The sequence below is a fragment of the Miniopterus natalensis genome, chromosome 18, assembly GCF_054644295.1.
Source record: "Miniopterus natalensis isolate mMinNat1 chromosome 18, mMinNat1.hap1, whole genome shotgun sequence".
Taxonomy (NCBI): Eukaryota; Metazoa; Chordata; class Mammalia; order Chiroptera; family Miniopteridae; genus Miniopterus; species Miniopterus natalensis.
The window spans coordinates 5558214-5574758 of NC_142098.1; the positions used below are offsets into that span (position 1 = coordinate 5558214).

Sequence of the window (16545 nt, forward strand, 5' to 3'; positions counted from 1 at the left end):
AGGCCAGAGGCCACCTAGTGGGAGCGGGACCTGACTGCCAGACGGTGACTACCTGGGCCCTCCACGGGCTGTTCTCATTTCCTCTGGGCAGCGGCTGCCACCAACCGCACAGGCAGGACGGCCCAGGCCTGGTTCTGTGGACAGCTGCAGCGCAGGGAGAGGGACCTGCCCTACAACAGGCCACACAGCTGTTCCCCCTCAACCCCAAGAGGGACACCACGCTGGCCCCAGGCAGCTCTCTGACTCTGCTCTGGTTGTGGTGGCCCGGCCTCGGCAGGGAGGGCGACTGCTGAGCGCAGGGCCAGCATGGGTGTGTGGGCTGCGGGCGGGTTTCCTCACGGGCAGGCGCACCCTGCGGGCCAGTGGGATGTTGACAAAAGCCAGCCCTCCCCTTCTTCTAGGCACAGGGCGGGATGACCTTCCCCCTTGAAACTGGGCGTGGCGATGTGACTTGCTCTAGTTGAGACACGGACATGGGTGTCATTTCCCAGAAGCTTAGAGCCCATGGCGATATTCCACCTTCCTCTCCTCCCTACCTCGGTGACCAGGCAACGTGACAGGGGATGGACTTCCCTGGGCTGGGTCACCGAGGAGTCCCTCTGGCCACCTGCCTGGATAGGAACACGAGCACCACGGTTGGGTCACTGGAAGACGCAGACCAGGAGGGTGTTTGTTACGCAGCAAACCGCACCTGGATCCCGATGGAAAACCGGGTGTTCTCTGCACATGGTGTGTCAGTGTGTGTCCGTGGGCATTTCTGTGGACGACGTGTGCCACTTCTCTGCAGGGTGTGGTGTTCTGCTGTGTGAGTGGCATTCTTTGTGAGTCGTGTCACTTTCGAAAGTGCTGTTTCTGCGTGTAGTGTGTGCAGGAACCGCATGTGGAACTGTGTGTGTGGGGGGGAGGCTATGGCCCACATGCAGGGTACGTGACTCTTCTGTGTGCGTGTGTGGTGTTTCTGGGTGGGCAAGTGACCTCTCCAGTGTCACAAGAATTTCTTGCAAAAACCAGTGGGTGACAAGGTGGCTTTTCCTGGACACAGAACTTGGCCCTCAGGATGCAGCCACAGGTGGGAGGGGCCCCATGGGGAGCGAGGGGAACGGCTGCAGGTGCCAAGGGAGGCCCCACAGCCCCTTTCCTTCATAAGGGCCCTCTCCGCTGCAGCAGGCCCTGGGTGGGAATCTGAGAAGCTGGTCAAGACCACTGAGCCCCAGCTGACGGGCATGTCTCGGGACCCATGGCAGGCATCCCTTCTTCAGAGTCGGGGCCCAAACCGGCATCCATGGCCTTCACTTTTCTGGCCTTCTTGGGCATAGGTGGAGGCCCCAAAACCCCAACCCCAGGTCCTGGCTACACACTGTCCCAGGACTCAGCTATATAAGCCACACAGGCCGCCGGCCACAGATCCCGAGCTCAGTCGCACATCATTGTATAACATCGGTGGGGAAACAGGACCCCCAAGAAGGGAGGGACCTGTCACAGAAACACCACAAACAGGCCCCTGCCCCAGGCTCAGCTGCTCCACTCCAGCTCTCCTGAACACGCAGGGAGAGCAGAGGCCGGAGGCCACCCCACACGCCAGCCAGCCAGGAGGACGACTGCCGGCTCCACACCCACAAGCCAAGTCCGGCCGCCTGGTGCTTTTCCAGTTGGGGTGTGCTGAGTACAAGACCTCACCATCCTGGCTGCACCCTGAGACCTCAGTGCCAGTGGGGCACCTGAGGGGTGTGCGCCACAGCCGAGGGCACTGACCTGCAGCTCGGTCTGGAAGAAGAACTTCTGTGGGCACTGCGAGCAGTCATAGATCTTGTCCTCCTGCCCGTGCACCGCGAAGATGTGTTGCTGCAGCTTGTTGGCCTGGACAAAGACTGGACACAGACATGGACACGGACACAGAGTCAGCGCAGGGCTTGGCGACACCAGCCCAGGCACCTGGAGAGTGGCCCTGCGCCTCACACAAGGAGGCATCGCCTGGCATGGACACAGCCAGCCAAACTATGGGCTGCTGGGAGCAGAGGGGACTCAAGCGAGGGAAGCTGAGCTCTGCCACTTACGGGCTGTGTAACCTTGGGCAAGGTACTTACCCTTGCTGGGCTCCAGGTCCTCATCTAAAAAATGGGGAACTTTAAAATATATAGCTCATTGGGTGTCTGGATGGATCACATAGGTTAACTTGAAAAATTCTTAAAAGATGGCCTGGTACATAATCAGCCCAATGAAAGCCACAATCCGCCAGGTGCCTTCCACAAGTGGGCTCCTTGCCTACAGCACAGGCCCGTAAGGCGGGTACTGCTGTTATCCCCATTTTATAGACGGGAAAACTGAGGTACTGGGGATATTCAATGATGTGTTCTAGGCCCCACTGCTGGCAGGTGGTGGAGCTGAGATTTGAGTTAAACAAGCTTAGCACAGTGCCTGGTACAAGAAGGTGCTCAATAAACATGGATTGTCCTGCTTGTTAAGGTGCTGTCAGTGTACCCAGATCCCCATACAGGGGCCCCATGTCCTGAACCAGCAGACCCAGCAGCTGGGGCCCTTCAGAGCAGCGCCTCCCAACCCAAAGAGTGTGATGGTAACAGATGGGTGGGGGCTCCTGAGATAGAGGGGAGGCAGGCCCTGAGGGTGTGAGTGTGTGGGACGTCCCCACAGCACAGTCCCTTCCCCAGGCCTGTCATGGAGCAGGTTGCAGCCCCGGCTTCCCGGTGTCAGGAGCCCAGGTGCTGGGCACACACAGGAGGCGGCCCTAAAGCAGCTGTGTGTCTGGGAGGTGAGCACTTCAGAGATCCCCTCCCACCAGGCACCCTCCCCAGGGTGGGATTCCTGCCTGGCAGACAGCAGATGTCGGGGGAGGCAGGGGAAGGCCAGGCTCCCCTGCGCACACCGGCTGCCATCTGGGCAGCAGGAGGGGGCCGGCAAAGCCCCTGAGACTGGTCTTGGGCTGGGACAGCCACTTGCCTGGGCCGGCAGCCAGTCTGGGGGCCTGGGGCTTGGCCAGCAGAACAGCCCCAGACCCCTTCAACCCAGAGCGTGGAATGAAAATGGGTTGCGCTGGGCCAGGGAGGAGGGGGAGCCAGGGGGCGTGTAAAGGGAGAGCCCAAGGGTGCCGGACAGAGCTCAAGGCTCACAGAGGCAAGCCTGGAGTCCATACCACCAAAATGGAGGGGAAGGCTGGGCCAGGAAGGACCCCAGCATCTGAGTTCAGGGGTGAGGAGAGGCCCAGGAGAGGGAGTCACCTCACCTGTCTCTGGGGAAAGGCCAGAGAGCATGGGGTGGGGACACAGGTCAGGTCTGCAGGGCAGTGGAGCTGGGGGTCCCTCAGGGCCTCCCCAGGAGCCCAGGAGCATATGCTGAGGTCCAATGATTCAAGGGTCAGGCCAGGGTCCCTTCCCTCTCTCCATGTGCTCCGCGCTGGGCGCCTTACCTGTGAAGCACACAGGGCACTTGAAGGTGCCGCCCATGCCCTCGAAGCTGTGCTCGATGAGGTGACAGAGCAGCTTGGCCGGGGAGTCGAACATCTGGTTGCACAGCTTGCACTCGTGGTTGATGCCTTCCTCTGCAAGGAAACAGACCATCGGTGACCTGACAACACGCCCTGGCGGCAGCCGCGCCCCATACACCCAGGCCAGCCCCACCCCAGGCCCCTCCCAGCCTCGGATGGTCCAGCCACCCCTAGGTTTACAGACTCCAGAGGCCGGCCCCAAATAGCTGGCCCTTGAAAGCATCATTTGCTGTGATTTCTCCCTCTGGTCCAGTGACAAGTTGTGCAGGCCACCTCCAACAGCCTGACCCCAAGATCGTGTTACATGGAGAGGGCCCAAGGAAGGGGTCTGCATGGAGGAGGGTGTCTGACCAGGACTTTAAAACATGCAATAGAATACTTACTGAGCATGTACTATGTGCTAGGCACTTTGAGCTGGGGATTCTGGGGGGCAGGGGGGACAAAGCAGATAATACACTTTCCCCCATTCTAGTGGTGAGGAAAACAGATAATAAACAAAGATGATTAACACATAACAGCATTAGGAAGTATGTAAGAACATGGGGAGCTCTCCAGGTGAGCATCAGAGCAAAGGCCCTGGGGTGAGCTCACGCTGGGCCAGCTTGAAGACAGCAAGGGCGCAGAGGGCCTGGAGCTGCTGGGCTTGGTCAGGGTCGGGGTGATGTCAAAAGGAGCACATGGATGCACACCGCAAAGGGCCTTTCAGCCACTGGAGGGCTAGGGATTTTACTCTCAGAGGGATGGGCAGCCACTGCAAGATATCGCAAAAAACAATAAAATGCTCTTCTTATATTTTAACAGATGGCCTACCCAGTGGCTCACAGACAATGGGCAGACACCCTGTCCTGCTTCCAGATCAGAAAGCAGCTCCATCTCCTCACCTGGGAGCTGCTGTGACTCCAAACGTTCAGTCAAAGGCTCCCGGGGAGGAGAGCGTGCCCTGAGCACCCGCATCATGTCTGCGTTGAGAGGTGAGGTCTCAGGCCCCACCCAGACTCAGCAGGGCATAGCTCAAATCCTGGCTTCTCCAAACCGTCAGTTCACACTAGTGAATGAGGGCCACCTGAGTCCCTCCCGCACAGGGCTGTGAGGGGATGGAAGGGGGTGGGACCTGGGACGGGGTGGCCCAGGGGCCTTCTGACCAGTGTGACCCAGTGGTCAGTAGAGGGTAGCAGAGAATCACACTGGCTTAAATGTCACATCAGCCAGGGGTGGAACCCAGCTCTGCCACTTACTGTGTGATCTTGGGCAAGTTAGGTAACCTCTCTGTGCCTCAGTTTCCTCCTTTTTAAAACACTCATGAACAGCCTTCCTCACCAATGCACGTCTATGAGAATGACCACAATCCAGAACACTGAGTGGGGGGGGGAGCCACGGGAACTCTTTCCACCGAGTGGAGTACAACGTGGTGCAGCCACGCTGGAAGGCAGCTTGGCGGCTTCTTACAAAACTAAACACACCTGTACCATACGATCCAGCAACCACGCTCCTTGGTGTTTACCCAAATGAGCCGAAAACATATGTCCACACAAAAACCTGCAGATGTTTACAGCAAGCGTATTCATAATTGCCAGACTGTGGAAGCAATCGCGATGTCCTTTAGTAGGTGGTAGATAAATAAACTGTGCAGCATCCAGCAATGGAATATTATGCAGCGCTGAAAAAAGTGAGCTCTCAAGCCATGAAAACACACGGAAGAACCTTATATGCATATGACTAAGTGAAAGAAACTGGTGAGAAAAGGCTACACACTGTGATTCTTACTCCACGACACTCTGGAAACAGCAAAATTATGGAGCCAGAGGATCAATGGTTGCTGGTTGGGGGAGGCACACGGGTTAGTAGCTGAGCACGAAGGGTTTTTAGGGTAGTAAAACTGTTCTGTATACTATCATGGCGAGTACATGTCATTACATGTGTCTAAACCTGTAGAATGTACAACCCCAAGGCAGAATATGGAATTTGGGTGATTATAATGTCAATGTAGATTCCTCTTTGTGAAAAACAAAAATTACCACTCTGGTGAATGATGCTGATAACGGGGGTGGCTATGCATGTGGAGTGGAGGGGCTATACAGGAAATAAATCTCTGTAGCTTCCTCCTCTCAATTTTATTACAAACCTTAAACTGCTCCCAAAAAATAGTCTTTTTAAGGGGGGGGAATAAATGGTGATGGAATGAGACTTGACTTGGGGTGGTGAACACACAATACAATATACAGATGATGTATTATAGAATAGTATGCCTGAAACCTATATAAATTTTATTACTAATTTCACCCCAATAAATCCAATAAAAAATAAAATTAAAAAAAATTTTTTAAATTAAAAAATGCCACCTCCCCAATAGCCTTCCTCTTATAGTTGATGTGAGAATTAAATAAGTTAATAGCATTAATAATTAAGAAGACAAGGGGTTTTGATCAGCCCCAGCACACAGCAAGTGCTCAATAAGTGTGTGTTGCCAGTTCCACTGGTATCAGCGCGAACATTATCTGGGCCAGGCAAGGACATGGGCTCCCCTCGGGCTTCCCAGGGACCCAGCCTCACCAAAGGCGCCAGGTGCTCTGATCTGCCTGCAAAGGCAGGAATGAGGCAGCAGAGGGCTGTGCCAGTGGCAAGACACAAACACAGATGGGCTGAGGCTCCTGGCCAGTCCCTGGGTCCCCAGGCCCTGGCAGGGGCTGGCAGAGACAGCCGGCATCCCCCCCAGCCCAGCCTCCCCCCGCTACCCCCCCAGGCACCCCACCACAGAGCCGCATGCACTCTCTCATGTGCAGGTGGGCCTGCCCCACATAGCTCACTGGCTTGGATCTACTGGGTGTTTGTCGTGCCCCTGGAGCCCTGGCAACTAGGCTTCATGCACCCGGCAGAGATTCAGGCAGCTCTTCTATTTACACCGGGGGGGGGGGGGGGGCGGGGGGGAGGAATTCACTGACAAGTTCAGGGACACTGGTGGGCTCAGCACGCTCACTGCACAGGCCCCACACACGTTCTCCGCTTTCCTTGGGGAGATTGTCATCATACTTAGAGACAGTGTGGGGGGCTGCCTCAGAGACCCCCGATGCACCCCTGCCCCACAAACAATGCTTCTCAGTGCCTGGCACAGAGTATGGGTTCAAGGAATGAATGAGTGAATGAATGAATGAGAGAGCTCCCTATGGCCTCCCTATTAGAATGGGGATAACTCTTGGACATTAATGAGGAGCGGGTCTGTGAAAATAACAATTGTATGGAGGTTTCTATGACCATTTATAACATAAGCTGAGTCTCAGCATTCACCCTGCTTGAGAGGAAGACCACATTTCTAGAGAAGAAACCATGGCAGCCAGCAGGGTGAGGGGTGGTGTTCTGAAGCCTCCCTATCCGTGTGTATCCTACTTGTACACCACCTCCAAGCAGCCTGCCCTGGTTTCATCTGACCATATCCTGAGTCTTTCTGATCCTGGCAACCAGGCTATGGGCACAGATGCTGTCTTCTCCTCAGGCCCTTGAAACATCAAGTCCCGCCTGGCTCTGCAGGAGGGGCTCGGGAAATACTCATGGAGTAGGGATGCCCCCGGCGGGCCCTCTCCCCTGCCCACCAGAGCCCCCCGCCGGGGCTGAGGTGGCAAAGGAGGGTTCACTGCTCCCCGCCGACCTGGGGCCTTGATCCACGTGGCTGTGAGCGGAGCTGTGCCCGTCTGACAAACACCGAGAGGACAAAGAGGCTCCTGCAACTTATAAATCAGAGAAATCAGGAATGACAGTCCCTTTCCGTTCTGCGAGCGCCAGGTGATTCATCAGCGGGTCCCCCTGATTCACAGGCGCAGCTACGCCCCGCACCCACGTTCATAAATATGCGCACAGTCAGGCAGCCCGCGCCGTGGCCGCTTCCCGCGCCAGGCGCCGCACTTCAGCAAATCGCAGCTGCGGACTGGTGCGGATGTGGGTCCGGGCTAATCAGATCAACTTGCCTCCTTCGCCCCAAGTGTTGAAACTGGGGAGACAGGAGAGGGAAAATCAAACCAACAAAACGTCCAAGTGAGGTGCAAGTAATGTTGCCTGAGGGGGTCCCACAGACCTGGGCATGGCTCCCCTTCGGGCCAGACTTCTCTCTGAAGGAGGAGGCACCCTCCCTACTGGAGGAGTGGGAGGTGCCCCCGGGGTGTCCATTATGGGCATCTCTGCCCCTAAAACCACCCAGGAAAATGGCGGGCTGCCCTAGTTAGAGGGCGGTGCTCCTCTGCGCACCTGTCACCCAGGGAGCCAGCCCGTGGACGGCCACAGACCTTGCCTCTGCCGTCCCCGCCGCCCTGCTGCTGCTGACAACCTCTCATTCTGAACCAGCTCGCAGGGTCTGAAGTCAGCAGCACCCCCGGGAAGAACTTTCCTGGATTCTCCAAGATCACACAGCACTGGGTGGAGCCCCTCAGCCGGCCTCGGGGAGGCAGGAGTCTGGGAGTTAAGACAAGTGGCACGACCGTTTCCTCTCCCTCCTACCCCGTTTGCTTTTCAGCACAGACGCGCACTGAGAGGCCCACGCACGCAACTCAAGCGGATCACGCAGCCCCGCTCATCCGCAAAGTGAAATGCAGATGCCACCAGCTCCCTGCGCCCCATCTTGCCTCCAAGCCCCCCGAAGTGGGGGCTGGCACCAAGAACCTATTGATTTATTATGACTTTTAAACAATAAAATAAAATTAAAAAAAACCCAAACTGCCAAACAAACAACCCAACAAACATGAAAATCCCACAGTCTCTCTCGCTCCCTCTCTCTCTCTCAACTCTGCTCAGGAATAATAAGTGTTAATTTTACACTTCATTTCTCAAAAAAATAATAGGATGTGCTTTTGCTTAAAACCAAGTCGGCCTGCTGGTACCTTTCAGGCTGAAACTGTGTCAGCCCGAAAGAGGAGCGAGGGCTTTGTGGAGCAGCGCCGTGCCGAGATGATAGCTCCCTGTAATGTCCTCGGCACCGACTTTTGTCTCCGAAAGCATTTGATCCCTGGCAGACACATACTTATTTCCATACAGGTCTTGGGGGAAGCCAGGAGGAGAGAGAGCTGATTATCAGAATCCTGAAGGTGAGGCTCAGGTGGGCCCCACTGATGTCAAAGGCAGTCCTGGGCGCACACTCGGAGGCCATAATTTGCTGCCTGGGAGGGAGGGGCGGTGGGCTGCGGTGGGAGCGGGCAGGGCATTGTTTCTGAGCTCTAATGCTCCCAGTGACCCGTTACCGCCACATCCACAGGCCTCATCGGGCCCCTCTCTAAGCAGGGACCCCAGAAAAGGGAAGCTGACCTGCGAGTGGTGTCATTAATGCATATCCCCTTCTGGCCGAAAACAGGTGACTGTCACCTGTGTTGACAGGGACCTAACTAGCCTCCTCCTTTCAGGGAGCAGTAATTAAGGACACAAAAGTTAGGTTCCGTCACTCACTTGCTGTGTGTACTTGGGTAAGTTACTTAACCTCTCTGAGCTTCAAATGTTCCTGCTAGCTGGCTGCTCTGCCACAGGACATCTGCCCTCACTGCGATGCTCTTCCCCCAGACATCTCCTCCTCCCCTCACTTCATTCAAGTGTCTGATCACAGAAGACTTCCTCAGAGAGCTCTGCAGACACCCCGCTGAGATGGCACACACTGCACCCTTCCCACACCTCACCTCACCCACCTTTCCTTTCCTTAATAGTGCTTGCAGGCCCTGGTGTTCTACAGAGTTGATTGTTTTATAACCAATTCTCTCTCTCTCTCTTTCTCACACACACACACACACTCCACCAAGGCTATTTTGCTCATTGCTACATCACCTGTACCTAGAACAGTACCTGGCACATAGCAGGTGCTCAATAAATAGGCATGAATGATCTGTGTAAAGCACTTAGTACAATGCCTGGACATGGGGTGAGGGATGCTGGTAAATGCTGGTCACCACACACCAGTGGTCCCCAGACTCGCAGGGCGTGCATTCTGGCCAGCTCCAGGAGCACAGGTGTTGAGGGTCTCCCTCACCTGCCAGACCAGGAAAGGAAGCGTGGAGAGGCAGGGCCCCCACCTGGGACCCAGCAAGCCACCCTTTGCTCCTCGGTCACCTGGATCATCCAAAAACTGGGGGTGAGAAAGGTGGACAGGCCTGCTTGCCAGCACCAGCTCCAGTGACAAAAGGGCTGGGGACTCCCCCAGGTGAGGGGAGAAGGCAGCCCCACCCGACAGTGTGGGCAGTCCCAGCAACCACAGCATGGGCCCCGGGACAGCATTTCTGAGGATGGAAGGAACACGTGGACTGCCTCCCTGTCACCAGCTCGGGCAATGAACGTCACCACACTTCAATTCCACAGTCAGGGGGCTGAGCCTACGCCCACTCTGAATACGAGGTTGGTAAAGACCCCTGAGGTCCAGGACCCAGGCTCAGGCACACATAGGAGACATGGAGATAAGGAAGGTGGAGCCCGGGGCCGGGCATTCGTCCAGGCGAATGAGGGGTAAGAGGGGACCCTGGGAGAGGACCCCTCTGATGCCACTCGAACAAATAACAACCATAAACAGGTGCAGAAGACCTGGGTCGCTGGGGGGCTCAGCCCTTTGTTCTAAGGAACAAAAACCTTTGGGCAGAGAGAAGAGGGCAGATAATACTATCGGGCAGCCAGTTCAGGCTGTTTATCTATTCATTTGTCATTAACCACCACCAGGAAATGAACCCAGGCAAGCTGAGGGGAGGGAGAGGTGACATTTGGGCTTGGAGTTTACAAGGGGCAAAGGAGAAAACAAGGTCTGCGGGGAAGTCCTTCACCAGAGGCCAGCAGGAACTGGGGAGCGCGTGCAGGGGCCAGGACTGACCTTGGGATCCCCACCCCCCCAGCCTGCTGCCCCCAAGCAGCTGCCGCCCTGGCAGGCAGGGTGTCGTTCCCAGACATGAGCCCAGGAGCCAGCTGGAAATGCAGACTCTCAGGCTGCACCCAGGCCCGAAGGGCGAGAAAGGGCCTCAGTGAGGGGTGCTGAGCTCTATAAAGCGCTCTGGGGACACTGATCTGCTGGAACCCTGTCGTCATGCAGGTGTGTGTTCAGAGCCATCACAGGGCTGTCAGGAATCTCCAAGAGATGGAAGTTTTCTCCAGTCACTGCCTGTCCACAGGACAGAAGGCTGAGAAACCGGCTGAGAGTGGGACACACTTTCCCACTGTCCTGACGGGGATGGATGGCGTCGGATGTCTTTGGAGGCTGCTGGAGACTCCAGGGTGGCGCTGAGGGGGGCATCCCCAGTGCCCCAGACCACCAATGCCAGGGTGCCGTCAGGCATGCCCCAGCACAGAGCCCCCGTTACCCTAATTAATCCTGGAGGATGGGCTATGCCCTCCCGCCTCCCCTGTGGGGCACCTTCCCAGGTCTCGCTGGCCAGGAGGGACCCATCTCACGCTCCCCTGTGGTCCCCTGCATCTCACAGAGGCTTACAAATGAGCTCGGGCAGCCTGAACCGGGCCCCACGGGGGGACTAGAGCCTCTTCAAAATAGAGCCCTGACAATTAGGCAGTCTGAATTTTGAAAGGCTTGGGATTGATGGTGTGGACAGTAAAAACATCACCTGGGGAGCTGGGTGTAGTCCTCTGAGGGTGGCCTGAGGTCAGTTGCCATGGCAACGGAGAATGAGCTCAACCTTGTAACTGACCCTTATCTTTTTTTGATCTGTGGGCCACTTGGGGCCAAGGCTTGAAATCAACTGAAAAATAATCCGGTCACATATCAGAAAGAAAACTATTTATACTTATTTACCCAGGTACCCACCAACAACCCCCTTCAACCACGATGCCAATGTTGCAGGTCTGCAGGAGATCCCCAGACAGCAGGAGGGAGGGGCAGCTGAACTCCCCAATCTCAGTACAATGCAGTTGGGCTCACCATAGAAAGGGTTACCCACCCCCACCCCTGCCCCTCCATTCATTCTTGCCAGAAGCACTGGACCCTCCTGCCATCCAATACCCAGTAAAACTGCACCAAGGAGTGGGACCCTGAGGTTTCCCCTCCCCCCTGTACTCAGACAGTCCTTTCAGCCTGGCTTAGTCACTAGGCCGCCTGGCTTTCTTCCAGGGTGGGATCACTCTTTCCCTGCCAGAGTCGAGTTCCCCGGCCGATGTGCATCACTCTGTGCATATAGTGTGTGTGAGTGTGTGTCGAGATGGGGTTGGGGAAGGAAGGCTGAGAGGGGGGACAATGGCAGGCTCTCACTCCTGGTTCCACACCCTGGGCAGGCCTGGCTGGTTCAGCCGCTCCCAAATGCGCCCCGGGGTTCCCATGGCAAGACTGGCCATCTGGCCAAGCCCCATCTCCAGGACGCTGCTGTCCTGAGTTGCACGTATTCTGCTCGCTCCCTCTTCTGAAACTCAAATCAGAAGACTCCAGATGGTTCCATTGAGCACCTGCTCCCAAGAGCCCTGTCAGATGGATCTTAGCTAGGGGTCAGTTAAGCCTGAGGATGATCCCGGGTAAAGTCCCCTTGAGATTTCCCATCACAGCAAACGGGACAGCTCAACTGACTGCTCTCTGCTCACCCGTCCCAACAAGAGGAGATCCTCTGAGAAGTGGAGGGGAAACGTGACTGAGAACAGCAGCCTAGAGGATGTTCCTGGTTCCACCCCAGACTCAGAGTGTGACACTGGGCTGAGCACTTTCCCTCCAGGCCTCAGTCTCCTCGTCTGGGAAGTGGGGAGAAAGTCATTCCTCATGAGGCTATTAAACAGAGTGAGAGAGAGCAAGGTGAAAAATCTGATCACAGTGCTACCGGCAGTGTGACTCTGTTGCTGTGATTCTGGATGTGACTCCACCCTGAAACTCCACGGCCAGGGTCTTGTCAATGGTGTGCAAGCCCCCGGGAGCTCCCAGGGCAGTGGAATCTAGCCGGTGCTTAAGAGTCTGGAGGCAGCACTGCACGTGGCAGGTCCGTCCAGGTTACGTCCACCTGCGAATGCCTCTGCCACTTTCCTCGTCTGGATGCTCCTCCATCTCCAACCACTCCCCATATTTGCAATGGCAGAACTTGGATCCAGATTTTACATCCTTTTGTCCAATCATGACTCATGGAAACTCCCTATTTCTGGTCACCCTCCCGATGTTCCCATGCCCAAAGTTCCACATTGTGTGTGTGTGTGTGTGTGTGTGTATCCTCTCCTTGTCCCATTCTCTTAAAACTCAGTAGGATTTCCATGCAGGTCAAAGGCAGGGTCTGAGAGGAAGGCATGTGCCTGCCCTGGGCCTTCCTCATGGCCAGGTCCAGTGCTCTAAGCACCTCGAGCAGGCAGCCCGGCTGGACGGGCTGTGGAGGGAAGGAAGTCCTTCTGGTGCTCCGACTGCTCCCTCACTACCAGGGAACCCATCCCTGGGGGGCCAGCAGCCCGGGGTGGTCAATGAGAAAATGCACCACCTTTGCAGGGGCCCTGCTTACGAACCTCTTGCGGCAACTGACATTCTGGGCGTTTGTGACATTCAGGACATGGTGACTAACTGTCTTTGGCAAAAGAGAAGTCACCAACCAGGCCCTGGACACGTCACGGAGAGGCGGGAGGGCCCATCTCAGCTCCCTGATGGAGAGAGAGAGGGGACAATGGAGTGAGTCACCAAGTAAAGCCAGGGCTCCTGGGCCTTCGCTAAGAATCAGGAGAGAGAACTCCTGTGGTGCTCCAGATTTTAGGGCTTCTTTGTCTCCAAACCTCTTGAACTTGGGGCTCTGGGGGCTTGAAACACCCAACTGAAGACGTTCCATTGCCGCCTTGCACCCGCGCCCTCCCACCTGCAGAAGACCAGGGCCTCTGAACATGAAGGTTCTAAGACATGCCCCGGGGACCCACTCAGGGAAACAAGCAGCTTATTCGTCCTTCGTCCTTAACACACCAAACGCCTACCGATGGTTATCACTGATCTTCAGGTTCAAGTTTTCCACAACGAGACAACTGATGAAAACTCCATCGTGCTAATAATCCTCAGATTAATGGCTTCTAATAACATATAATTAACATGACAGGCAGCCTGCAAAGCCCTTCCTGTCGCCGCCCCTGCCGGGGCCGCACGGATTCCCCCTGCTTCCACTATAAGGGCTTTTCTCTGCTGCTGACGTCCTTTCCCCTGCCCAGATCAGGTCTCTAAAAGAGCCACAGCAATGCGTCAATAAGCCAGACAGCGACCACATGTGCAGACACAGGGCACCCACATGGAATGCAGGTAGCACCATTTTTCAAATGCTTCCCATCCAGGTAGACACAGGACTGTCCCCTTGTTACTAATACTTAACGCAAAAAGACCTACTGTTCGGCCTGGAAACAGCGCCTCACCTCGTGCTCGGCTCTGACCATGCTAACCGGCCCCAGGGCAGCCCCACCTCTCAGCAACTCCTGGGCAAAAAATATGTGACTCGACTAGAAAATAATGATTGAGTCCTACTGAAAGATCTGCACTGTCCAGTAGGACACTTACCAGCTGTATGTGGCTATTTAATCTAAATTAATTAGTTCAATAAAATAAAAATTCGGTTCCATGTGTCCAGTGCTCAGCAGCAGTGTGGCTGGTGCTACCCACTACCCAGCGGAGAGGCTTCCATCATGGCACAAAGTCAAGGGCAGGGGCTTGGGGTCTGTCTCACTAAATGCCAGGATCCAGGACCTCAGCCGTGTGTGGCAAAGAGTTGGCACTTAGTAAAGGTTGACTGGCTTGCGGTGTGGGTTTCAAAATGCCATGCAGAATGCCTCATCTCTTTGCCTGTTAGCACTGGTGGCAGCTGCCCTGCCTGGGAAACTGCACAGATGTGACCTACTCTACCCTTCAACTTAAACCTCTACCCTGGCAATTATGTGGTTGCTTTGACCAGGGCAGGTAAGAGTAAGGTGACTCGCTCAAGAGTAATGAAGTTTCTCTGAAGGGTGTAACTCAAATACTTGGATAACTCTGGACCAAGAGTTTGCTAGGCGAATCAATAACCATGGGTTACTAGCTAGTCCAGAGCCCACTTGTCACGCCACTGAGCTACCTCTCACGGAGCAACCGTGTCCGGCTCCCTGCGACTCCCCTGGGCACATCACAATGTGAGCAGAGAGGACGCCTGCCGGCTGTCAAGGCCCAGAGAGAGCACTACTAACCTCCAACCTGGCCCAGCCCTGTCGCTCGTGAAGGCAGGAAACTCAGCCCTCGGACTGTAAGGCTCAACTGAGTGGTTTGTGGGTCTCCTCGGTCTGCTTCTGCAGCTACAGCTCAAAGAACCGGGTTTTTGCTGTGGCCCAAGTAAAACAAAAGTTGCAGCTAAAATTGGAAATTCAAACAGACATGGAATAAATGAATACATTCAAGCCAATGATATATCCTAAAGTTGTGCCCTGACTCCAGCAGTAATGAGAGCACGGAGCCTGTGCTGGGGAGCAGGTTCTCTTCAGTTCCTCTGAAAAGCCACAAGAGAGAGCTGAGCTGAGCCACACAGCCCTCCAAGGCATTTTCTTTAGGTTAAACTTGGCTCTCTCATCCACTCCCATCCCCCCCCCCCCCACCACCACCACCAAAATATCACCTCCTTGAGGGCAGGCACAGTGCTACTTGCATTCTTTCTTCCTTCAACAGACCCAGGGCTGGGACTCCCAGGCCTGTTTAAGCCCCCAAGCTCCCATTTAACACTAACATTGCTGATTTGTCAGCTCCCAGAGCACCCAGAGGCCAGAAGGGGGGTGTGCCACCTCTAAACCCTGCAGCCCACCTCCGGGAGGCCTGGTCAGCTGCGTCTGCCCACAGCCAGCTCTGTCCATGCTTGGCCCTGCCTTCACCTGCCCGGCAGGGCCCGAAGCCTGAGGTCTGCTCCCACCCCACCCGCCATTCCTAGCCCAGGGAGGCAGTTAGCTGGCAGCAAAGACAGCCCCACACCAGGAGGAGGAGGGGACAGGCAGCCTGCACAAGGGACAGGGAGGCAGACCAACTGCTGAGAGGTTGGGGGCGGGGGTGGAGGCCACCCCCAGGCAGCCCTCCACCCTCCTTGCTCGCTCAGGGAGAACAGCTGCCATTAGCTCTGATGAGATGCAAGCAGTTCGAGGCCCACGCACCATAGCTGGAAAACGCCCCTCTGTACAGCTCTGGCTGGCGTCTTGCCTTTTTTCTTCTTGGAAAAGACAGCTGCAGAGATACCTTCTTATAAAACCACATCCAACACCTGGCAATTCACCCTTTGCTCTCCACCCCTGCCCCATCTCACCTCATCTGCTCTGGTCTCTCCCTCTGCCGTCCATCCAACATATACAGCATAATCCTCTCAGTCTATGTGGCCATCGTTTTACTCCCTCAAGAACCTGCAGTGGCTCCCTACCTCCCAGTGTAAAGTGACATTCTTCTGCCACACAGCCCAGGCCTCAGCTGGCCACGCCCTGCTTCCTGCCCCGCAAGCCCCACCTGCCCCGCCGGCCTCTTTGATTTCATTCCTTGCTCATTCCCTACTCTGTACCTTTATTCAAACAGTTCTCAAGGCTTTGCCTCCATCCTTCCAACCACGATTTTCCAAGAGAAAGTCCCACACAGCATTAGAGTCCCTGGTTCCAGTTGCACTCAAAGCTATTGGTAATTCTGTGAACAAAAATGTGTCTTTCAAAAAATCCTTCTCTTTGCTTAAGCTAACTTGGCGGTCTGTCACCTGCAACCCAAACAATCCTGGGTAATAAATTCTCTGAGGGCAACAAACAAGCAGCTCTTTTCCTTGTCTGGTGCTTCTAACATGAGGTCTCAATAAACGCTAACAGTCTGGCTGGTTGCTAGATCCACACACCCCGCACGGCTCTGACTGGCCTGGAGCATTCAGGCCAGGGTCCGTGCCCAGTGCTGGTGCAGGCGCACGAGCTCAGCCACGTGGCTCTGGGTCCACAGACACCCACATAGGCTACTCTGGGAGGAGTCCCCGAACATGTTGGACCTAGTGCGCCCTATGACCCCACCCCCACCAAAATGCTGTTCTCAGGCCGGACACAGGCCATGGCTTCTTCACTCACGACACTGAGCAGTACAGCCCGTGGGCATGAGTACACCCTCAGAGTCAGGGTTCCAATGCCCCTCTTGCCAC

The 16545-nt window shown here is 55.6% G+C and overlaps 1 protein-coding gene across 1 annotated transcript in view; it reads right to left on the reverse strand.

Moving 5' to 3' along the window:
* The window catches only part of ZNF423 (zinc finger protein 423), a 273782-nt gene that overhangs the window by 23876 nt on the left and 233361 nt on the right, over positions 1–16545 (reverse strand). The window contains exons 6-7 of the mRNA XM_087827176.1: positions 3422–3553; positions 1753–1868 (exon numbers count right to left, since the gene is read on the reverse strand). Of these exons, the coding sequence (XP_087683302.1) occupies positions 1753–1868; positions 3422–3553 (248 nt within the window). The remainder of the gene's footprint in view (positions 1–1752; positions 1869–3421; positions 3554–16545) is intronic.